Here is a 25801-nt window from a genome sequence, read left to right as displayed (position 1 = left end):
TATTTTTTTAAGCTTGGTACCAAGACAGCATTTACAACAGAGTATGATTATATGAACTAAAAGGTGCTGCATTTCTATTATAGCTTATTAAACAGTTGAAAGTCATCTGTGTAGAACACACCAAGAGGATTGTGGGTGATCTGCTTCTTTAGTATTGCTTTAAGGAAGGGATGGGTTATATATGGTCACAGCAAAGGAAAGGATTAGACTTTCCTTGTGCCACCAATTCATCTATTCTAGGCTCTAATAATTGATCAATTACTTAAAACAGTAATTAGTGGTCCTCATCACTAGTCAAGCTAAAACTTCCTCATTGCATCTTGTTATCAGAGTAAAGAGCAAAGAGCCGTATGATTGCACAAGACACTGCTCTGTCATTAAATCATTTGCTTTTGTGTCTCACTGGAAAGCTATCACTTTAGTTATTTAACAATTTATGATTACAGGGGTTGAAAGAACACACCAGACTACTCCCACCTGTGTGATGTTATACCATAAAAGCAAATGTGAACAAATGGGCTTCAACAGCATCCATAAAGGCACCAATAGCAGAGAACTGATTATAGACATAAAGAGGATCTACCTTTTTGTCAGGTACGGGCAGTTCAAAAAAGCCAACAATGGAAGTCCAGATGAGCTCAGCTGCCTCATACCACATCCCTATAGTCCAAGAAAAATAATACTCTTAATTACTTACAACCACACAGCACACATGAGCAATTGTCAATGCACATTATAAAAACCTTTGTTTTGTTTGTGTCATTGTTAATTAGGAAATACGCTTGTATGGGGACATTATAATTGCTAGATAAACTGTTTTAGACTTGGGAAAGGCATAATTCTACTAGTCATATACATCCTATTCAGTTATTTAAGGTGGAACAGGCATCAATGACTGTGATACCAAGTACAGTTCTGCAGCAACCATGCCTCTGTCCTAATTATAGTATGGCTTTTTCTACTGTATATGGGCCTTTAATGCTGTTTATCTCGAATGCAGGTATGGTTGTTTTGGCCGCAAGACTGTTGGCCCAGTTCTCAGATCTGCTAATGGTGAACCAGAACACACTCACAAAACTGACCATTCAATTAATGTCTTCGGTGTCATTCTATATGAACCACTATTAGGACTATCAGAAATGTAAGCCAAAGGGTTGTTTACCCAGCAGTCTAAACCAGGGGTCGCCAACCTTTCGGACCTCACGGACCACTAAATTCATAATTTTAAATCCTATGCACCATTAATAAGAATTGTTTTAAAAAGATAAATACATTTGTAAAATAACGTTTAGAGAACTTTCATTTTTTTCATTTGATTTATTATTATGCATTGATATAATATTATGCTTATGTAATCCCTAAAATCCTTAAACCTTGTTTAATTGTAACAAAATGATTAAAGTTAGCCTAATTAATCAAAATAATTGAAGCTTTTTTAAGTATTACACATTTTTAGTGTAATATTTGTTTCTGCTTGTTTGAAATAAGTCCAATGACGATACTGCAAGATGAAGAGACGTTTTTTATTTCAAACCGAGACTGGTAGCGAGTTTTAATGGCCATGACAGATAAAAAGTTTTCTACGGACCACTGGTTGGCGACCGCTGGTCTAAACGACAACAAATTATGATTCCAAATTCAATTTAAAACACTGAGAGGCATTCACCCAATTGGCTTCCTATATATATATATATTGGGTACTCATGATCAGTTTTTTTTATGGAACTTCTGCAGCAAACATTACAAACTAGCAAGGAAGTCCAAAGTCTACTTCCTTCTTCCCAAATCGGTGGAGTGTTTTGCAGGAAGCAGATTCTCTAATAACTGCTGGAGATAGTAAGAAGAGCAAAAAAAGGCAGAGATTGCACCATAGAAATTTTTAATTAACTTAATTTTTAAGTAGAATTAATTTTTAATTCTTTTTTTTAAGCCATTGGTTACAGAGTGAAGTTATTTTAAGCAATGATGATGCCCTCCGACCTGAGTGGTTGCTTTTAATTTTTGGCAAAAAGCTAAGCTGCGCATGTCCAGTGTCAGTTTTGGTTGCCAGGATATCCCGCAATTCTGGCTTCCCTTGTGTGTATTGGGAATGAATAAACTCCCTTGCACTTGCAACTCCCACAAGGGGAGTTACGTTGTACTGGCAAATTAAGAAGGACGAAGTTCGCAAAGAGAAAGTGAAGAAAGAAGAAGGTGGTACCCTGCAAGGGCAAGTAATGCAGTAATCCATGGTTTAGTTCTGCTTTAATATAAAGAAAAGATTTTGTTACAACCACTCCTAGTGTAGTACTACCGTGTTTCCCCGATGATAAGGCAGGGCCATCAAATAAGACAGCCCCCCCTTTTTAGAAAAAAAATTAAAATAAGGCCCCCCCCCGCAAATAAGCCACCCACCGATACCTGCACTTACCCGAATCGGGTGGTACGGTGGGTGACTCCGTGTGGTCTCTCCGTCTCCGTCGCCTCCGCATGCTCTTGGATGGGAAGCTGCGGCTCTTTCTCTCATCCTACCCTATGTGAAACTATCTATCTGTCAGCCTCGCTTTTCACTGCACCCCTCCCCCGTGACACGAGTCACTGTCCTCAGTCTGTCGGAAGCTCACGAGTCATTCCGAGCTTCCGACGGACTGATGACAGGGGGAGGGGTGCAGTGAAAAGCGAGCTTCCAACGGACTGATGACAGGGGGAGGGGTGCAGTGAAAAGCGAGCTTCCGACGGACTGATGACAGTGACGACTAGTGCACGGGGGAGGGGTGCAGTGGGATGACAGGGGGAGGGGTGCAGTGAAAAGCGAGGCTGACAGATAGATAAGGCATCCCCTGAAAATAAGCCCTAGAGCATATTTTGCCCTTCAAAAAAAAATAAGACAGTGTCTTATCATCGGGGAAACAGGGTATAATAAATGTGTATATGCACATGAATGACTGCATCTGCCTCCATGTGCTGGAAGATTTTCCTGAAGGGATCTTTCTGCAAATTTTCTGGGGTCTCAATTTGTTAAGAAAGAACTGCATAAAGTCAGAAATTAAGAGAAGTTTGGAAGGTATGCATAAAAGTTTGTTTACCTTACCTGCATCCTTTCCCAGGAACAGATCTATCAAAACTTGGCCCCCAACACTATGGCAGTGTTAGCACACATGATGCTAACATTTCTGACCAAAGTATTTGGCCCCCAGACAAGTAGACTAAGCCAACGTAAATTCATACTAAGACTGGAAGTATGCAGTAATGGTACCACAGTACTATAAAACAAGATTTGGTAGCTCTCTTCCTAGCAAATGCCAAAGGGGAGTGTAAATAACACATTATACTTACCTTCTACAGTTTATTTGTGACCTAATGGGTTTTTTCTTTAAATAATTCTACATGAGGTAGACAAGGAAGGTAAAGCTAGGAAATTAGTTTTGAAAAATTTAAACAAATTAAAAAAAAATGTAAACAAATGCATCTTCTTACCTAATTTTTGCAGGATTTGTCCTCGGATTTGAATGCATACAGACTGAACTAAAAGTCTATCACTCTCTTCAGAATAAAGCCATGTGCCTGTTTAAAAATATATATAAAGATAATGAAACAAATACATATCATGTCAACTGTTTCAACAACACAATCGAAGTCTAGTTTTCCAGCAATGTAAAAAGCAAATATATACATAAATTATTAGTTACAGGTGCACTAGAGCAATTCGTCTGAAATCCTTTCCCAAGCTAACTTAGCTACCCTTTGCTCCACACTGCTAGCAGGCATGATTGCCTTTCAGTCTGGACTCTGGAATGGAATGATAGGTGGACAGGGTAAATGGAGCTGCTGAAAGAATGGGCTACAGAAAATATCTTATATATAGTGTATATAGGGAAAAATATGAGGAAGAATTGCTCCACAGCACCTACAGCTACAGAGGTCTAGCAAAATTTTATTATTTTAAAGCTCTGCATAAACTACATCAAATATCTAAAAACTCCGCAAAAGCAGCATCTTCATCATCTAACCTTTCCCCAATCTCTGCAAAACTGGAATTTGACTGCAGTAGGAGCACACAGCTCTGCATTCTTATTGGGATTCATTATGTTCCATACCTGTTGCTCCGTTGTTGCTTATCAGACTGCTTAATATATACTCTGCTTTCAGTAGTTTTCCTGTAAATAGAATAATATATAGAAGAAATATTACATGTAATAAATGTAATTCAGATAATCAAAGCAGTGAATCTGGTATTACACTAAACCAGTATGGAAGCCATTAGATCAGCACAACCACCAGGCAAGTTGCATTTTTCAACAGACTGGTCTGAAATGAAGGCCTCCATATTCCTTTCCACACAGAGGCTCTGCGAGGTGAACCTTCTATTTAAAAAAATAGAAAACAGACTATTGAGAAAGAGGTAAACATGGGCTGAGCATAATGGGGAATTGAAACTTCAGAGAATGCAAGAAACAATCGAGGAAAAAAGTGTCAACAAAGCACTATTCACAAAGCAATGTTTAGAGAGAGTAGAGCGTTTAATGTGGCCAAAGATATTGATGAAAAGATCAGGGTGTAGTGCAGTGTGTACAGATGAATACATGATCAGGTGTAGTATGTAAATGGTATGGGGAGACCTGCTGTGGACAGTGAATATGCGGAAGAAGTGCTGACAGGGATTACAATGCGACTTTGTGGGCGGGGGGCTTTTAGAGAATTTTGGGTGAACAGGAAGGCCATGTAGTGTTGACACTGAAAGCTTTCTCAGTGTGGAGGGGAAAAAAGAGGGATGCCAGCGTAGATAGTGCAGTTTAGCTGTCAGAAGAGCTACTGAGGACAATGTAGGAAGAGCTGTGATGAAAGCTGGAAGAATCACTAAAAATGAACAGTGCAGTACTTATAGATATTAAAGAATGGGGTTATTTTATTAAAGCAATAGACAAACTGTTTTTTTTTACAATTTCAAATGTTACATAGTTTAAGGGTGAAGTAAAGGGGGGAAAAATCACATTGCAAAGAGTAATCATGTACAAGGTAAATATAAAAAATTAGATTTTGCTGCTTGCACATAATTGAATGAAGACAGCACAGATTCGCCTTATTTGCTAACCTAATGTATTTTTACATTCTTTGAAAAGCAACATTTACTTTAGTTTTACCTAGTTCAGTAAGGTAAGTAAACACTTACTTGCAAAGTGAACATGCTCTGCACTCATAGTATATCAACCACACTGTCCCTACCTGCATGAAGGCACTGAGTTAGTGTGTATATTATATTATAGAGCTGAAGGACCAAAGGAGGCAAACAAGGAAATGGGGTCATAATATGTCTCATTAACTTGCATATTTAAATGTTATGTCATGCTTAATGTAATTACACAGTCCAAATATTAATCATGTACAGTAATCCGTGTAGTAAATGACATTTACTAAACATTTACAGGCAGGTATTGTTTACTTGTAGGTTGTAACATATACAACTGGAAGAATCACCAGTACGTAATATGTGACGAATATCACATTAACTGCATTACAAATATGTTCCTCTAATAAGAGATTTTTTGACAAAGTTTAGACCTACCATGTATAGACAACAATAAAACTCTGGAAACTGTAAAACAAACATCTTTATAAAGTTGGTTTATCTTTCTTGTTACATATATTAAACACAGAGAGTTCCAAAAACCTGAATGATAGAAATTGAAGTAGGTCACAACATTTCCTCCTTCAAAAAGTAAATACCGGTAGGAGAACCTGTCTTTTGTGGATTGCTTGTTTATTTAGTTGAGAGGTCCTACAGAACAGAATATAAGAAACAGAATATAGGATCAAGCTTTTATATAATGCCTGGATTGTGTGTTGCATTACAGGAGCTCTTGATCATAAGTAAGGCAATTCAGATACCCCTGTTTGAAACCAGCAGGGTATATTTGTTTGGGAACAAAAGACCCAATTAGTATTTTCCACACCCTTTCACAAATCTCTCTACCTCCTTTGGCTCTGAAACTCTTCTTTCTTGCCCCTTTGTTAATGTAAAGGGAGGCTGGCCTTAGGTTTCAAAAGATGCCACTGGGTTCATAGAAATGTCATGCCATAATGGCACCAAGTGTCCTCTTGAAAGTCAAGTAGTTTCTAATTGGATCTAAGCTCAGAAAACAGAGAAAGATCAACTCAGAGATTTGTCACCTGTATTTATGGAGATGCGAGCTTGCCGTATAACCACCTGTGGGGCGATTGGTGTTGAAGGCCACAACTTGTGCAAAGCTTTGGCAACTGACAGAAGTCTTGAAGATGCATCTGCCCAGTATAGAAATCGGTCAACCAGGAACACAATGGCAGCAGCAGTAGCACTGTCATGAACCTTTATACAGGCCTTCAAAAACACCTAAAATAGAGAGGTAATAAACCACAATGTCAGCAGCTGCATTATATTTCACTTTAATAATGATAATTTGAGAAATGCACTTCTGTATGAATTTTTTTCTTAAATAATGGTTTAGCCAAAAATACCTACTGCATGACCAGTTCTACATATAACAATATATAAATAATAATAAACCAAACTACCTTGTATTTACTGTATAAAAATGTTCTATTCCACAGAAAGTTGTTTTTTAGTATTTCCTCACAATTACTGAATTTTATAACAAACCATTTTCATAAGATATGCATCTGATAAACTGGCAATAGACCTCTGATTTCACTGCACGCTCTAAGCTTCTCACAATGGGCCTGATTTATGGAAGCTCTTCAAGGCTGGAGAGGGTACACTTTTATCGGAAAACCTGGGTGATCCAGCAGACCTAGAATGTATTTGTTCCATAATTAAAAACATTTGCTAACAAACAGTAAAATACTTTTTTTAAAAATGCATTCCAGGTTTGCCCGATCACCCAGATTCACTGTTGAAAGTGTATCCTCTCCAGCCTTTTATAAGTTAGGCCCAATATGCATAAGAAGCTAAAGCAAGTCAGATAAAGCCTGCTTCATTTTTGGCTAGAGGACACCCAGCATTATCTAGTTTCCGATCTGTCCTTTTTATTTATTGGATTTAAGTTCTCTTTCTCAAAGAGACTTAGCATCACTTGGGGCATTACCTAGGGTGGCCTGTATGCAAACACAGACTGCCTAGGAATGACCACTCCCTTAGACTGCCATCTACCCATTAGTATGTTTTAATATTCCTATAACAAATCCCAAAAGCCAGCTCACTGGTTGCATTTGGGATAAGAGATATAAGTACTGCTGTAGTGTGCTATGATGTTATTAGGATGTATGTACAGCATCCTGTTGGACCCTCCACAACCTGCCTGCATCGCACAGAGACCCAATGAAGATATCAGTTGGCCTAAAATTAGGTATGTAATGAAAGCATGAATGTTTTATTTACATTTTATATTAGCACATTGATAATGAGCAAAAGAGGAATAAGGAAGACAAAAATTAAGCAGATTAAACTTTAGCTTTAAAAGAAAATGTATATATTCAATTTTTTTTTGTGAATGATGAAGACTGAAGATTCTGACTATGTAGATGCCAAATGCTAGTTGTCTGGCTTTCACATGTATACATGGTCCAAAAAAATAAACAGATATTATTGTTGGTTGTCCTTTATACTCTGCTAAGGTAAGGAAACCCTGATCTACATTTCTAGGACCCATTACCAAAATGCAGTCGCTGATGTGGAGCCTGCAGTGCACCATGGCATTCTCACTGCTACAAACAGCAGCAGGAGAGTTCTGTAACTGCAGGACAGCCAGTCATGTGATCTGGGTGCTTTCCACCCATCATTTTTATTGCACCCTGAAGGCATACTGCACATTTGAAAAGCTCATTATTGTGCTTTATAGATAGGTGGCACTTTGGTATAGTCATAAGCTGTTTTTAAATGGACCTTTCAAAGTCACTAACCCAGACCAATTCACAGATTAGGTTCAGTCACAGGTAGGACTTTCTCTATATTTCCTTATCTACATGTTTTTGACCAATGGCTTATAAATCCAATGAAGAAAGTAAAACAATATACCACTTAGATAGCTGGGATTTCTGCAATGACACGGAGAAGAAACGCAAATAAAACTTTTCTACAGCTGCCCCAACTTTCTGGAATGGTCTTTCTTGTTCTCTTCAGCTTGCTCCTACTTTCTGCTCAATTAAAAGAGCCATCAAAACCCATTTTTTCAAACTTGCCTTCCCATCTTCTTCTGTCTTTTGAAACTGTCACTACTTCCCGTCACCACATATTTCCCCTCCTATTGTGTGTTAATTTCCTCACCTCCTAGATTGTAAGCTCTTCGGGGCAGGGTCCTCTCCTCCTCCTGTGTCACTGTCTGTATTCGTCTGTCATTTGTAACCCCAATTTAATGTACAGTGCTGCGTAAAATGTTGGCACTATTTAAATCCTGTTTATTATTATTATAATTATTAATATTAATAATAATAATAAAAATCATATAATAAAACAGACAGTAGCACAGTAAGCAGGTGAAAATGCATTTACAGTTTGAACATATAAGATGCAAATAAGCATATTCTGCAATTTTTTTACTGATACTCCTCCTATACTTAACAGAAATTTGATAGGAAGACATTTAGTAGAACTGAATACCCTGTTTCATTCAGAGATGTATAACCTTGTCTAAACTTATGGATAGTCTCTAATTTGTGCTTCAGATTTCAAAGGTCCAATTAAGTGGGCTGCAAATTTTTGACAAGCTAGGGGTGGAGAAAAAGCAAAATAAGCACTGCCTGGAGTTGAGGCATACATTATTCCCAGCACAATAAAGACACTTACACCTGGCACGAGCAGAAAACCTGTTGTTAAACACAATAAAGGAATGTTTTAAAGCACCTGTAAGCAGCCTTTGCACATTAGTTCTTTGAAAGCCCATGGTACAGTGCAGATTTAAACGCTGACCGCCGCCTAGTCTCATTTTTTCCTCACTTCTCCTCTACGTAGATTAGAGTACAAAAGCCTGAAAGAGAGTGACCCGCCAAACAAAAGGGTTTTGAGTTGCTTGGAAAACCAGACTTAGTGGAGGATGGATGGAATCCAAGTGGCCCTATTATTTCCACTTGCACTAATTAGACATTTTTCTGTCACCTATTGAAAGCTGCTTAGAGGCCAAACTCACTGAATTCATTCCTAAAGTGTTTACAGAAGTTTGCATCTGTTTGTGTTTCTTCAGGAGGAAAATAAGCACTTGAATAGCACTGAGGAAAATCTAAACGAAGCATCTCATTCTGAAGAGGAGGCAGACTGCAGCTGCATCATGCCATACAACCTATGGTGTCATCCTTTAACAGAAGAACAATGAATGGAGAAAACACAGACTGCTGACACTTCTAGAGACAATGTTTTACATGTTATCCTCTTATACGCTATCCCTGTTCCCATCATTCACCAATCATGCTAGTTTTCGAGGCACTCATGAGATAAGATCCATAACAACTAGGTCAGTATATATGAATTAATAGCAGCAAACACTTTTTGCCAACAATTTTTAGAGAAAGACTTGCTCATCCGAGCTGGATTTTCTTTTTTTGGCCATTATGGGACTCAGTGTTTAAACATGTAAACTAGGGCAATACAGTAAACCTCTTTAGCATTTGGTACTTATGGAACACATATCTCATGATAACTATGTACACCCCATAGAGTAGCACTCTATGCTGGTTTGTGTCTTGTAATGTTACTTGATAATGTGGACTGGCTTATCCTGAAAACATTGGATATGTTTTTACAAGATTGCCAGGATGAAATCATAGTAATCACAGGGACAAAGGCATTTGACACTTCTGGTAGGGAATGGCAGAAACTGCAGTGCTAGGAATGGGGCAAAGATAGGAGACAACGGTGATAGGTGAGTAAAATAGCTTTCTAATGCAAGCATAAAGATTTATTTTAAAGCCTGATGGTGTTACAAAGCCTAATTTGACATGGGGCTAATGCCTACATATTCTTCTTCCAGACGATATCTGTGACCAGTATTAGATTGCACAGATTTTGTTGACAATGTATCCTCATAATCATGCTGTAATAAGTACCAGTATGTTAACAAATCCAAACTCATGGAACATTGAAGAGTTAACAACCATTTTATAGGAGTTTTTTCACTACCCTGGAAAATCCTTTTACCCAAATCTGATTGAGCATCAGTAGCATAGCTAGTGAAAATAAGGCTATGTATAGCCACATAAAACGAAAGTATACCATTCCGAAGATTAGAATTCATAACAATACTGTAATTATATTATAATAAAACAAAAATACAATAACATATAATTATTAAAATAATTTAAAAAATGGTTTGGACCTGGCAACCAGTTATACAGATGTTTCAATTATCTAACCTGGCGGGTTGCTGAGGGTAATAAATCCACTTTCCAGATCCTTTTCATTCACAAGTTGCATAGAAATATATTTGGGAAGCAAACACAGAAATAAATAATGTGTGTAGAAAACAACATCTTTGATAATGCTAGTGTTTGTAAACAGTCTATCAAGTTTTCTGTATATTGCATCAATGAAAACCTTTCAGCTCTCACATTGCATTCCCATGGTGGGAATTGCCTGGATGTCTTTGACATAGTGGCACAAAGGGCACATGCTTAAAATTCTGTGCCAGGTGCTGAAGGAATTAAAAAGGCATTATCTGTCTCCTTCACTTGGCCCATACTTTCTTTAAGTTGGTAAGGTTGTAGCTTCCTTTAAGGGTTTACATAGCAGCTGAGGATGCCAAGCCCATTGCAAAGAATGAAGGGTCTGTATGCGTTTTGGTGTTTTTTTTGTTGGGCATGCTGCCCTTTCAATTCCTTACATCTCCATTTTTGGTGCCAAGGGAACATTTGAAGTAACACTATTTTCTTAGACCGACAAGGTCAATCTTGATTTTAAAAGAGAATGTGCAGAACTTAATCTTAATCACTTGCTAAAGAAAATCACAGGCTCTGCCGAGGGAGCTTAACAAAGACACTCTAATATTTGCATAAGTTAGCATTAAACAAAGTATAAAAGTTCCCCACTCCAACTGGCTTGTCTTGTTTGTGTCTCAGACAGCCAGCCTGGAGCTTGCATAAAACTGCATGTCAATCTACTGGAGACAATGCACGCCTAACTATTGTGTCTGGAAATATTTATAACTTTTCAATACCTAAGCCAGTGACCATTACATTTCACTGTAAATGTGGCATATCTCATTCAATTTTATTTAATTTGATTTTTTCTTTTTATTGTATTATATTGTTTATTATATTGTATTATTGTTCAATCAGTTCAAAAATTTGTACATTGTCGAAGTTGATGTCCTTTGGACTTGTATTTGCAAGCGGCGGGGCATGCCCTTCAGCCGATACTTCCACAAGAGAACCAGTGCTCACCAGCAAACTGATCTCTGCTTGCATAATTCTTCCCAGGAAAACTGATGCTCACTATCATTCCCTCAAGTTGATTATTGTTTGTATAGATTAAAACCCATGTAGTCCAGTGTCAGTAGGTTCTCCTCAAAATTTTTGGCAAGAAACTATAAATACTAATAAGCTGCATTAAAGCAAAATTCAAGAATGTAAGGGAAATGATGAAACTTCCAAACTTTGAATCTAAGGGGGCACTTCCTATCAATGAAAGAGAGCACTTTCAATTTGTATAAATCTAATCTTGTATGATATTTCAATATGTATAAATCTAAGGTGGCACTCCTCCTCTACATTGACCATAGGAGCAATATATTCCTCGCCACATGAACAGGATATTACAATGATCATCAATTTTAAGGTGAAACTTCTTCACTGACCACCATTGTAAAGAAACATTTCCTCATGTACTATCGATGTATGAAGGGACACCACACTGACAGTCAAGATAAGGAGTGCAAGAAGGCCTCATTTAAGAGTTGCTCAATGCAGAATATATATGCCAGCCATGGGTGGAATTCAGGTGGTCTTAGTTTCCCCATATCACAGTTCCTGAATTTGGGGTGTTCCCACCCACGCAATAAAATAAATGTCAAACCAAGCATATGGAGAAATGTAATGTATTTGCATAACAATAAAGTTTACAATAATATCACCTAAAAGCCTTGAGAATGTGTATCTATTCCCTTTTTTTTATAACATCCTCCAAAGCCAAAAACATGGTTTCTGCTTCCTTTGGAACATAGGGTTGATAATGACCTGCCAACTCTAAGCTAATCTTTGTCAGCTGACCCATGTAAACTCAAACAAGATAACTAAAACATGTAAAAGTCTAGTTATAGTAATACTGCAAATGCCAATGTGTATTGTATTGTCTAGTATTGCACTATCTAAGCTATCCAACTGTTGTTAGACTGTAAATGTATTTGCACTGGCAGGATAGTCATTTTTAGAGCCAGGAAATAACTGAAATATTATGAACAGACTGTAGCTAGATGGGTATGACTAGTTGATTCTGGGTGGTAATTTGTTAGGTAAGGATTTTCTTTTTTCATCTGTACATCAACCATTGCCTCAAGCCTCCTGAAAATGTAATACCAGGTTGGCAATTTTTTGAAATTATTGAATAAAAATTAAACTGTCATGCTTGTGAACGGGGGTGTATTTGAAAGTCGTGCCTTTCCTCTCTTGTATACTTGTTATTCCCTTAGCAGCAGTATTTAAATCCCAAACAACCCCTCTGTATTTATAACTGTAATGCAGTGAAGTAACAAAAAGACCCTTCCTATAGTTTTTTTTTTCGTTGGTAAGCTGCAGCAATTATTACTTTCCTTTTCTAATTACTACTTTTGGTTGGAATATCTTGCAGTATGAACTGTGTGACCTACTGCTTGTGGGCCAGTAAAACCTTTTTTACCATATTTTACTTACTTTCAGATAAGGTAATGCCCTTCTGTAATCACCTTTACAGAAGCTATTTGTAGATGTGATTTTTTACAACTTTTTCATAATTTCCATTTAAAAGGTTTACTTCTAGTTTTCAAACATTTTTATCATATATGCTGCCACCAACTGGAGGAAAAAAAAAGTGCACAAAACATTTTTGGGGCTATGTAAGTGACTACTTGCTAGGTAAGGGTTATTTATTTGCTTCTTTTCAGGTAACACATTTTTATAGCAATTTTATTTTAGTGACAGGGCCACTGCTAATTTGTGCAGAGGAGTTTGAAAATAATGGCATTATTAGAACATTCAGTTTACTGTCACTGTAAAAGTGAGGCTTAAAGGAACCAAAACACCTTACACTAAAAGAATTAAATGAATGCCTCTACCAACAATGAGGGCTACATTCCTTGTTTTTGTCATGTCATGTAAATACCTTTTGTTTTAAGAAGGCTTACTGTACTTTGAACTGATTTAGTTAAGGGTTTTTTATGCCTTTAGGCCAACCACACCTTAAATCATTATCCACATACCCAGGTAAATGGTTTCCATAAACTACACACTGATGACCATCAAGACCAAGAAATTGCTGTTTGAAACAAAAAGCTTGACAATATTAGGCTGTGCCTTCAGCTGGAGGTTCTGGATGTGTATTTGGTTTAGAGGAATAAAGGAAGGATTTAATTGGCTTTGCTTACATAATCCTCAAAAGAGGAATGGAGCACTTGTTTTTGGGATGATGACAGTAGTAAAGCTAAAGACATTCTATTTTAGTAAGGCTCAATTGTATTTTGTTTTACCAGTGTACGAGTTCACCTGCAGTCTTTATTGTGTATTTAACTAATGCATTTCTTTTTTATTCTAACTTGAGATTTTTTTTTTCTTACAATCAAGTAAATATGTCAAACAACTGTATTCATAATCCTTTAAATATCTAAGTTGCACCAAGACAAAATAGCAAAATAAACATTGAGTGCTTTTAGAACAACTGCCTCAAAATAAACACTAATCACATAAAACATTCTGACTTATGACTTGTTTCAGCATTGAAGAAAAAAAAAGTTCCATGGTTTTGTTTGAATGTTCAAGGCAGAACAAGCAGACTTGTGGTAAATCTCATTTCACCCTGGCCTAGATCTGGCACACGTGATCAAACTCAATTATATCAACAATGTCCCGACAGAACTGATCATTCTATTGTGCATTTGTGATGCACATTTTCCGTTGACATAACACAAATAGGGAAAAGGGTCCTGATTTCACAGGGGGAGTTGCCAGCTGGTGATAACAAGAGCATACAGCCCATCTTACAACGTTCGATGTAAGGCCAACACAGACAAAAGGAAAAAAGTCTTTTCTACACTTTCCTACAGCAGGCTTTATCTGCATTTTTATAACCATCTCATAGAAAAGGGAATAAACAGAATTTTATACTATATTTTTATCAAAGGGTCTTTGCAACAGCCTAAATTGACTTTAAAATACTAGCAAATAATTAGCAAGTGTACCAGAGGAATCATTATTGAGATATATATATATATATATATATATAAAGATTTAGTATGCAAACATTTGTACTGATCACCAAAAGAAACAAAACTGTGCATGTGGCACAGTTTGTGATCTAGTCTATAAGAAGAACTAATAACTAATAGGTCAGATCAGTATATGATATGCTGCCAATTTTACAAGAACTGGTCAAACATCAAGTATGTATGTAGGTCACTTTAGGAATCAAAATACACCCACAATTAAAGATTTTTAGAGGATGAGTACATTAGATTGTAGGACCCTTTGAGGGACATTTAGTAATAAGACATGGACATTGTAAAGCGCTGCGTAATATGTCAGTGCTATATAAATACTGGCTAATAATAATAAAATGAGACCATCCTGAGTATTATACATTTATGTGTATTTAAACCCTAATAAAAAACCTCTCCAATTTGCTATATTGTATATGTTTGATTCATGTGTATTTGATAAACAACCTGTTGATCTTGTCAGAAATTTAGGGCTGTCCTGTGTCCTCCTGTTTTAGCCCAAAGAGTGCTCCTAGTTCTTCTCTTGGACTACAGAATTATTAGGCACTATGTTTCTAAGAAGTGATTTAGTATTATACCAAAAGACATCAGACGTGATTGTATGTATTGTAGAGATGTAATGTTTTTAAAAAAATCTTATCTAAATTTTACACACACAGGGGTCACTACATCCTAAATTAAAATGATGAATTATACATACATTAATTGTGGTTTACAATCAGTTTCAAAGCATCCAGCAATGTATGTAAAACAGAGCTTTAGAATTTATTATTTATAGATCCTATTACACATTCTGCTTAAACTATAAAAAAACTATTTGGGAATGATCTATTAAATAGATGGAGGGACACCAAGCAGATCAGCGAAAAGTGTCCCAGGGACTATACAATAGCACATCTGCCCTGACTTTAAGCTTTCCCCACAAATATAGATTTATTACAAAATACGTACAATAAACTAACACCGACAAAAATAGATGTGTTGTTATCTAGGGGTCAGAGTATTAACAATTCCCAAGTATAATGAGTGTGGGTGGTGGGTGGAGATGTTATTCTTTTTTTTTTATCTCCTGATGGCCTTCATGCTTTAATAACTGTGAACTATAAATTGCTTCAAAAGATGAAATGATACTTCAAAGTGTATAAGAAGAAGAAGGCAGCTCCTTGTTGATAAAGTATGAAACATGTAGACTTCCCAGGGTCTCACGTCCGAGGGGGAAGGGTGGACAACACAGGGAGAAAGCCAGTGAATAGTTCCAGGCTAGCATGAGGCAAGGATTTCAGGTCCTTATAGTCTCTGACCCTGTGATGTTCTTTGTTTAACAGGGGCAGCTGCAGTTATCAACAGATGTTTCGGCAATAAATAATTGGTATCATCTCAGAAAAGGCCTGTCTACCTGTGGAGAGGGCATAATGCAGAAAACACTGCTTTGCTATTCTAGCCACATTAATCTCTCATCTATCCAGGTTTCTCAGGGCGTTTCCTGCAGGTGCTCATTCTGAGAGAATCAGGACTGTACTCTTTTAAGTTAAGAAGCTTTGCAGGGGTCAAAGAAAAGGTCAAAATCAGTCATAAATTTCTGTCTAAGGTCACAAAAAAGGCAAAATAAAATGACAATACAGAATTAGTCTAATGTTGCAACATAATCAGCCAAATGTAAGGGGCGGCCTCCCTTCTTAACGGATATTACACCACACATTTGTACACAAAGAACAAATGGAACTATTTTGTGCTTTTTTAATAAATTAAATTACGGTATTTTAAAAAAAATTTCTAATATTCAAAACTTTTTTTTATTAGGATAGTTAAGCAACTCTTGTGTCTGTGGGCCCCTGCCACATTTGTTATAGCAGATGGACAAAACTGATGGATTGGGAATATCCTACAACTACAAGACTAATATCAAAATTGTACATTTGACAGCTTTCATGAGCATATTAAATCTGATAGAACCACTTAAAAATGACCTTACCCAACCTTTTAAACTTAATACCTAAACGTAACCTTTAAACCGCACAATCCCTGAACATAACATTTAACCCACCTGAGGTCCTAAAACTGATGTTTATTCTGCTTAAATGTTGCCTTTCTTGTCCTGGTCCCCCCCCATCAAAATGCTAACAACATTACTAAATAAAACCTTTCCATTTTTTAATGTACCTTATTTTTTGTTAAATGACGTCACTAAGGTTTTGCTATGTAGGCAGTTCATAGCGGGTACACACCTTCTTGATGAGAGGAAACCCAATTAATATGTGATGCTAAAATCCAATTAATGAAAGGGGCAGGCCAGTTCAGTTGGGAAAAGGGGATTAGATGATGCCCAAAATAAGGTAGGTTCTATCTAACTCACTGCAGTTTTAAATGCACACTGTAAGAAGCTGTGTGCAGTGAAATCAGATTGTGAGGCTTATAAGGAGAGGAGTCTACAAATGCTCAGGACTAAAGGTAAGCCTGGAGTTTAGTTTTAAGCTGAACCCTAAGAATACCTTCAATGCCACAGAAGCTTCAAACCTAATTCTAAAACATACATTTTCTAACTTATCTAAGACTCCAAGCCCGAAACCTACTTCCTAAAGGACAGCCATAGTTAAACCATCTGAACATCAGACAGACCTTGGGGGTCTTTGCAGCATTAAACAGACACCTTCAGCAACCCACAAACTTGTCCTTACACATTGCAGCCAGTACACTTTGGTGTGTTCTAAAACTGCCACCACATAGGTGGAGCCATCTTCTGGCTAGTCATATTTGTCTAATGGGCAGACCAAGAAAAACTCCATTCACCTGTCAGCAGCTTGCAGATAAAATGGGTCTTTGCATACGCCCAGGATATCACACAAATATATCCTTAATCCTAGCCTTAATTCTCAAACTAAAGTGATTCTAAATCTAACCCCTAAACTTAAAGGGAAACTCAATGTATGTCCATAGTGTTGCCATAATGGACAGGTATGCAGAACCCCTTTAGGAGATGTGATACTAAAAATGCCCCCTGCAAATCATCTGCATACTGGACAGACAGAGACCGGTTTTTCATGTACTAACCAACCAAAATGTTGACAGTGCCGAGTATGTATACAACACAGCATGGATTTGCCAGGATTGTGTGAAAGTCTTTTAGGAGTGGATTTTAATAAGTAGGGGATTTTGTGGAGCAACAATATCTTTTGTGCACATAAAAATGTGGAGTTTGTAGAGCAGTATTAACGTTTACGTGCCATGGTGTACATTTTGTACATTTAAGCCAAGATCTGAGAACATTAACTCCAACTTTGAAGGCCAGATTTTTAGTGGTTTGACTCTAGTCATGATTTTATTTTTGAACAGTTTTTCCTTAGATCTGAATATAAGACATATAAGTCTTACTAATGTTTTATTAAAAATGAATCAATATTTAGAGTACAGTTTTTCTTTAAATATGGGAATTTACCATATGTGGGCCCCCAAAGTTTTCAAGTTGATTTTGTTATCTAGGGCTCAAAAAAGGTTGAGTACCACCAAATTGAATGACATCAAGTATAATGTATGTGATTTATGTAACCAACTGATAAGGATGAGGGCAAGTACGATTTACCGAGTGTAAGAGATTATGTCATTGTTTCATTATTTCAGATTTGTGGCTTATTTTCATACCAATAACTCCTGCAGTCTTGGATTGATCAGATCTTGGAGGTTTGTTTTGTCTTCTGGGCTGACAGTCTGTTTGTATTGCCACCTCTCAGGCACAAAGGGCCACTTCATTTCCTTTGCCTCCTGAATGAGAGTCCTCAGATCGTCCGACAGAGAGGCTAAAAAAGGTCAAAGAGCATGTAAGAATATCTCCAGCACATAAAGACACATTTATTGTCCAGTGGTATGTTCTGCACCTCAACTGCAAACACCTCACTTTCCCACACACCTTTTTGCGCTTGCTGCAGCCTTTTACCATACTGCCAATACCAACAAAATATCTGTCTAACTTAGGACCTACTCTGTCCTGCCCTCAAGGTATGCTGGAGCAATCAGCCATAAAATAGGTTTTTAGTGGGAAGAAAAACATTTATACAATTGTCACTGAGTGGAGACATACTTATGTTGTAATGTCATCAGGAAGTAAAGCCAATAAAGTTGTAATCAAATCTATTTTCAATTGCTCAAAAGATATCCAATTGTATGTACAACACTTAGGAATAAAGCTTCAGGCTTGATATATATTAAAGTGCCAGCATCTACGGTCAATTCCAAGTCTACAACATTTCACCTGGCTAGCAAATGTGTCTGCAGTATTAGCAATGCAAGCATCTATGTACATATGTAAAGTTTAAAGTATTTTAAACCCAACAACCAAATCCAAATATTAGTTTTTTTTGATCTGTTGAACTTATGTTTAAATGCAGTATTCTCCCCAGAATTTGTTTTAAATTGGGTGTGAAATTGGCAAGTGGAGGCCCATGTTTTGTGACCCAACTTTTCAGTTACCACCCAAATACAGCTGGGTGGTTGCTGAAAAGTGCCGGATGGTGCATCCAGCTAAAAGGGGCTGGGGGGAACATTGAAACATATTTGTTATATATGTTTATGAAGGTGCAAAAACAACTGTTGATCTGCGTGAAATCTAGTGTTTTAGTAGCATTCAGTTTCTCTGCTAGATTGGCATGCCAGGCAGTGTTATCAACCTTGCTCAGTTCATCACAGTTATTGACAAATCCACTCCCCTACTACAGTAGTCTGAAATAAGAGCAAGCAAACAAAAAAGTAAGTTTGTGGAAACTGTAACAAATTAGTCCTTTCTACCCATTTTAGGATTTCTTCTCTATTCCTGTCAATTGCTACATTTTCCCCAAGAGAAATAGGGAGTAAATCTTTTTAGCAGGGATACAGACGACAATAAAAAAGAGTTCTTGCTCTTTGAAAAGGGCATTTTTATATTTTTAAATTTATTTTTTATTTTAATCAGCTATTGTTTTCTTTTTCCTACATTCTTCAATAATTCACACAGAAAATTTAATTAGTTAATTTATTTTGGAATTTTTAAACCTTTATGCTTTTTTTTGGCACGTCTAGTTTCTTTTTTTTTATATAAAAAGCTATTTCACCTTTGTGATACCTCTTTTCAATTCTAGCAAATAACACTATTATTGAAAGAGTTACATATAAATTGTAAGTTTGTAAAGGTCAAGAAACAGGGTTTCACTATACTATTAGGGAACTTTGGATGTTAATGTCACACTAGATGTTTTGATTTATGCAGTCTCGCCCTTTTTTTGGTATGGTGCAACGTGACAGTATTCTGTAATTTTATTCTTCTCCAGCTTGTTGTCTGTATGAATTGGCTGTTGGTCAGAGAATCAAAAACAAACAAGAAAATGGCTGTTGAATAATTTTGTATTTCTGCATCTACTTGGGAGAAAAAAAAAGGCCCTTGTCCCAAAGTTGAAAATATCTCATACATCTTCCCGATACCCAGACTGACAACAGCCAGATCGTGGCTTTCAACCATGGTTAAAATCCAGCTGTACTATATATTACAAATTGGATAATGGTTAACATACAAATGACCCATAAACATGGTTTTGAAAGACTGATCTCCACGAGTTACATGGTATAGATGGTGAAAAGAATTTACTATCTGGTGTACAAATAAAAAGTTACTCTTTCATGCAAATGTAATCAAATAAGTGTTAGCACACCTACTCTCTCCTGTCCTGGAAACAATCTATTGTGATCAGGGTTTTCTGTCTTTGGACAACATTTGTCTTTACAAGCATCTGTATGTACAGATTGGCAAATTTAAAAATGCTGGATATCTGGAAAATGATTCTCTGGCTGCACTACTTTTTAAGTAACTAAGCAGCAGCAGGTACAACATAATATTTTCACCTGTTACTTGTTTGTTCCAGACCTGTAACTAAGCAAGTTATAAAACTACAGATTTAAAGGTACTACATTTTGTATGCCAAGAGCAATACATCCAATTTCCTAGAAAATAAATAGATGTACATGCCTACATTTGCATTTTGTTCCAGGACTATATATGTGCTTGCCACTGAATATGATAGTTAGTCTAACAAATGCTAGCAATGAAATAATGTCAAGCATTGCTTGCTAACACTAGACCACACTGTTATGTCTGTGTCTAAGAGATAATAAACACTTAGCCAAGACTAAAAATGTACAATTCCAAAAAGTCAGGTTCATATATTTACAGCAACTATTGGAATTCTTTGATATATACCAAATGTTTTTTTTAGATAAAAAACACAATTTAAAAATGCTTGAACCAACTATAATGACATTTACCCAGAACCATTATAACTTCCCCTAAAGATAATTATTATTATCTTTAGATAGAATATTAAACCAATTTGTTGGAAAACCTCTTCATCAAATGCACACAATAAACTCATTAGTTAGAGATAAAAGTTGCACAGGATATCAGTAGTGCTTGAATTGAAAAACTACCTGCGATTTTTCTGTACTCTGGGTGCTTGTGCATGACAAGCCTTGACACATGTCCAATCAAAGACAGTTTTTACCTATCAATATAAAACTACAGAAGATCATTAAATATTTGTTGGCTATGAATTATAGAAATCATTTAGCTACATCATTTTAGCTGACATATCCAATATGACATTATCTTATATGGCAAAATACAATGGAATCCTAGCTTGCTTCAGCCAACTCAAAGATTGCTTCGCAGAAAAATAGCAGATACTTTACAGGTGTTTCAGACTCTTGTCTAGGGCTCCAAATACAAAGCCTAGAATGTGCTCACAGCCATACACCTCATACATTTTTTATTTTTATGGGGATATACTTGCTTCAATGTGACTTGAATGCTGCAGGTAAGCCTTGGCTGATAATGCATTGCATTTCCCACCAAGAAAGCATTCTAAGCAATACATTGTGTGGCCTGTTTGCATGTCAGTACCCAAGAAACTCAACCAAAAGATTGGTGGATTTATGGTGTAATAAATCAAACATCCAGATAAATCATATGTATTAAAAAACAAGTATAAACAACTAATATGACCTGTATCGTCTAGAATAAAAACAACAACTTAAGATATGTAAAGTTCTTGTGTTTTGTCAAATACATTATATACTGGTTAAGATATGTTTCTCCTATAGAAGCATTTGCTGCAGAATCCTAGATTTTAAGCTCTTCGGGGCAGGGTCCTCTCCTCCTGTGCCACTGTCTGTATTCGTATGTCATTTGCAACTCCTATTTAATGTACAGGGCTGCGTAATATGTTGGCGATATAAAAATCCTGTTTATTATTATTATTAATAATAATAATAATAATAATAATAAAGCCATAGTGAATTAAAGAACTTGCTATAAGTGACAACTTGCTGCTCAAATGTACACACTAAGAGTGGAAAGCTTTTTTTTTTTTTGCAGACAAAGTGCTTGCTAGATTTTTATTTTACTGTAAAATGCAATAAGGCATCTTCAAACACTGCAACTTGTACTTTTGTACAATGGCGACTTTCACTAGAAACATATGACATTGGTGACCTGTAACAACTCAAGCAATTAAAGAATATCTGCAGTTTCTTACTTAGGTTAACAAACAGACCACCCAAATGAACATTGATATAGGTCTCACATGAAGGATAGGCTTTTTGAAGAGACATTTTGCTGAGCAAAACTATTCGAGTGAAACTGCCTTCGGCAAAGACAGTCTACTGATTCTCTTCAAGCTTCCAAGTATAAACAGAGTCATAGTATGAAAACTCTTCCTGTGCACATTCCACTATCAGTTTTTCTATCACCGAATGGCTAAACAGAGAAAGTACTTTGGGCATGGTATATAGTTACTGGGATACTACACTCATGTTGTTTATTTTCTTTATGAATTTAACATAATTGCATCTTACACAGAGGAATGGAGATGATTATCTATAAAGGGAAGAAGCCCTTCCACTATTGTCTTACTATCCAGTGAGGCACCTTATAGCAGCTACCTTATAGGTTTGTAAAAAGACAAGGGTGTACCAAAGGTATGAAACTTAAGATTGAAGGTCTTGAAAACAGAGTGTACACTCAGGAACTGATATTACTTTAATTTTTAATCTATAACACATGCATTTACGGCTTAGGAGATGTGGTGTACCCAAGTGTTTTCAGGTGCTTTTTTCATTTTTTCCAAATGCCAATCGCTACCGACAAGATTACTCCTTAAATATGATGGGTACAGACTAGTGGCAAAAACTACCTAAAATCCACCTTAATTAAACAAATACCTTAAAAATAATGATCAACTGCAATGTAAGATAACTGAAAAGGAATCATGAACACTAACTAATCTGTCCTTTGATTTTCATCATCCTTCACGCCTATTACATATAAAATGTGTTGAACACAAGAGCCGAAATGATTAATAATTTCTGTTTTGTGTATAGATTTTTTTTGCCAAGTATATTCACAGTTATTTTCCTTGATTAATTCAAACAGTTTCTTCAATTTCATTATTTCACCTGTGAGGTTTCCTGCTTTTCATGATTCAATTACAGTAGTGCTGGAATGAAGGTTTGCCACATTAATAAAAGGAAATTAATTTTAAGCACCTAGAACCTAATAAACTGTTTGTGTGTGGCATTAGTCATCCTTTCTTATGGAGACCTTATGGAAAAATTAGAGATTTATCTTTTATTATTGTTAATAAACTGTATTTAAAAAGCACCAGCATATAACGCAGCCCCTTACATTAAATAGGGGTTGCAAATGAGACATATACAAACAATGAGCCAGATTTATTAAAGCTCTCAAAGACTGGAGAAGATACACTTTCATCAGTGATGCTGGGTAATCCAGCAAACTTGGAATGGATCTGATCCAGGATTGAAAACATTTGCTAACAAATAGCAAATAAATATTATGAAATCTAATCCAGGTTTCCTGGATAATCCAGGTTCACTGATGAAAGTGTATCCTCTCCAGCCTTGGAGAGGTTTTTTAAATCAGGCCCAATGACACACGAGGAGTAGAGGACCCTGCCCAAAACAGTTTACTATGGAAGAGGTGTAATAATGGTGTTATGTTAACTACATTTTTAGTTCAATTTTTTTTTTAATTTTAAATTCTAGGAATTTTTGATTGTTTTGTTTTAGTGGTTAGAATCCCTGTCAGATTTTGATTAATGTAAGTATCCCCCTAGGGATATTCATCCTTCTTTGTGTGACAGAATGCAATGGGAAATCGAAAAATTTGCCACCAGAATAGGAAGAGAGGGTAAAATATTCCAATAAAGACATGTATTTTGGCAAGAGGGGATTTTTATCACTTTAATGATATATTTTTTATTTGCTGTTCTATCTTTAGTACAGGAGATGACCATAAATCCCCCAGTGGGACACGGCAAAAAATTATGTACTGTATATAAATAATGTGTGTATATATATATATATATATATATATATATCATACTCTATCCAAAAACAAAAAGATTTTCGGCATTACAAATACTTTTATTAACTCTATATATATATATATATATATATATATAACTTTCTCAAATAATAAATACTCATTTTATATATTTTTATACTAACATCCCTAATAGGCCCCTTATTACACATGTCATGCTTACATGTGCAGTGTAACTCTAATATCACATGTATTGCTCATCTATTTTAGCAATTATTTGACAAACATTTGGAATCTAATCTAATGTGGTGATCTTTGAATTAGTTATGCCAAAACATGTGAGTTGTTCTGAAGAGCCAAGTTCTGACAATTTAAAGTAATCTTGAAGTTTACCTTTCCCTTACTGTTGCTTGGACATTTATATTACCCAGTGAAGTATCTCATCACAGTGATTGGCCAATAACTAGGGATGACGGATTCAAAGGGTGTAAAGATGCATTACTGGAAAAGACTTGCCATTTGGGTAAAACAAAAAGTACACAAAGGCTGTTGTAGGTTTGTACACTGTATTCTTGACAGAAGCTTCCTTGTTTAAATTTATTGGTAGGGTTGCTTTAAAGTGTACCTGAACTCAGAAGATGTTTTTTCTGTATGTGTATATACTTTTACTGATGTAGAATTTAACTTGTTTTTGGCCCATAAATGAGAAAAAGATATTCTTCCTGCTTACGGATTTTGTCCGAAATGACAAACCAGAAAGGACCTGCACAGCCTCCCTGTGATTTGGATGCACACTGCACATGCAAGGGGAATACAGATGATTGAAAATCTGCTCTACAGCCACAAAATTGTATGTGTGCATGAGTGTACGCTTCATACCAGTTCTGCAACTTCAGGTAAGTGTGTGGAAGGAACAGACACTAAGCTGTCAGATACTTCCTAAGAAGCTTTCTGTTTTGTATATATATATATATATATATATATATATATATATATATATATATATATATATGTAAGGCTTCCAGCCCTCATCCTGAGTGACATATTTTAAAAATCTTGTAACTTCCAAATTTGCAATTAATGTTTTTTTGCATATGAATGAATATATATATATATATATATATATATATTGCCCCTTTCATATTCATTTACAGTGCATTTCTGTAGTCCATGTACTGGTCAGACTAAAATACTTTCATACTTTCTTGTTTATGGAACATCCAATTTAGACTACAGTTATTTGCCCAGTGCAATCTGGTAACAAAAATTGTTATGTTAATGATGTCAGGAGAAACGTTGCTTTGGAAAAGCTGGTCATTATAAAAATAGCAGAAGATAAATGAGGGTTAGATACATAACAAAACAAAAGCTTCCCATTCTGTGAGTGACTGGGCAGTAAAGGCACAGTGTTGTGAGCTCATGCAAATGTCTTTACAAGTCCGTTATCTGAACGTTGGTACTGCTAAGGCAGAACACCTGCTACTGGAAGAGAATCTAACCCAACTGCTTTACATTAGTGCCATGAAGTGGAATTTCATGTCCTCAGATATTCAGCCATTCACCAGTACATCTTCTACTGTTTGTAATTGCTGCACTATGATAATGCATTTCATTCAGTGATCTCTTTATTTCAATATTAGGAACAGTTAAAAAAAAAGACTGTTAGCATATAAAATGCACTTTTAAAATAATTTACTCTGACTTGTTTTACACTTTACTACCTCTTCTGATAATGTGTTGTTGTAGGTGTGAAATGTCTGTTCAAGCTATATGTTCTCTGTTGGAGCGATAAAACAGAATTTTGTTATGTCCACAATTTTTTGCTAAAGGAATTTGGGCTGTATACTTATCAAATGTAATTATCACCTTGCAAGGGATAACTCATTTAGCTTAGTGAATGTAGTGAATATTTACTTTGCAAAGGATATCAAATCTCCTGCAAAGAAATCTAAAACAACAGAATTTTTCCTAGCATATTATTGAAGTTAGCAGAGCAAATCCCTTGCAAGGGGACAATTCTTTTTGCTATTTGAACAGCCTACATTCCTTTCGTACATAAACCCCAGTGTCATCGTTCTTTTAG

At 36.1% G+C, this 25801-nt stretch overlaps 1 protein-coding gene across 6 annotated transcripts in view; it reads right to left on the bottom strand.

The window, feature by feature from the left end:
• The window catches only part of ALPK1 (alpha kinase 1), a 59542-nt gene that overhangs the window by 11018 nt on the left and 22723 nt on the right, over positions 1-25801 (bottom strand). For 5 of the 6 annotated variants that reach the window (XM_072405714.1, XM_072405715.1, XM_072405713.1 and 2 more), the window contains 5 exons: positions 17997-18151; positions 6148-6346; positions 4077-4136; positions 3457-3543; positions 584-660 (listed from right to left, as the gene is read on the bottom strand). In XM_072405714.1, coding sequence (XP_072261815.1) covers positions 584-660; positions 3457-3543; positions 4077-4136; positions 6148-6346; positions 17997-18151 — 578 coding nt within the window. Of the gene's footprint in view, positions 1-583; positions 661-3456; positions 3544-4076; positions 5756-6147; positions 6347-17996; positions 18152-25801 lie in introns of those variants that run through there. The other variant, XM_072405717.1, reaches the window with a different exon arrangement.

This window comes from Pyxicephalus adspersus, chromosome 3 (assembly GCF_032062135.1).
Source record: "Pyxicephalus adspersus chromosome 3, UCB_Pads_2.0, whole genome shotgun sequence".
NCBI lineage: Eukaryota > Metazoa > Chordata > Amphibia > Anura > Pyxicephalidae > Pyxicephalus > Pyxicephalus adspersus.
Note: the sequence above shows the minus strand (reverse complement) of the source record. Positions and strands in the feature narration are given on the sequence as shown.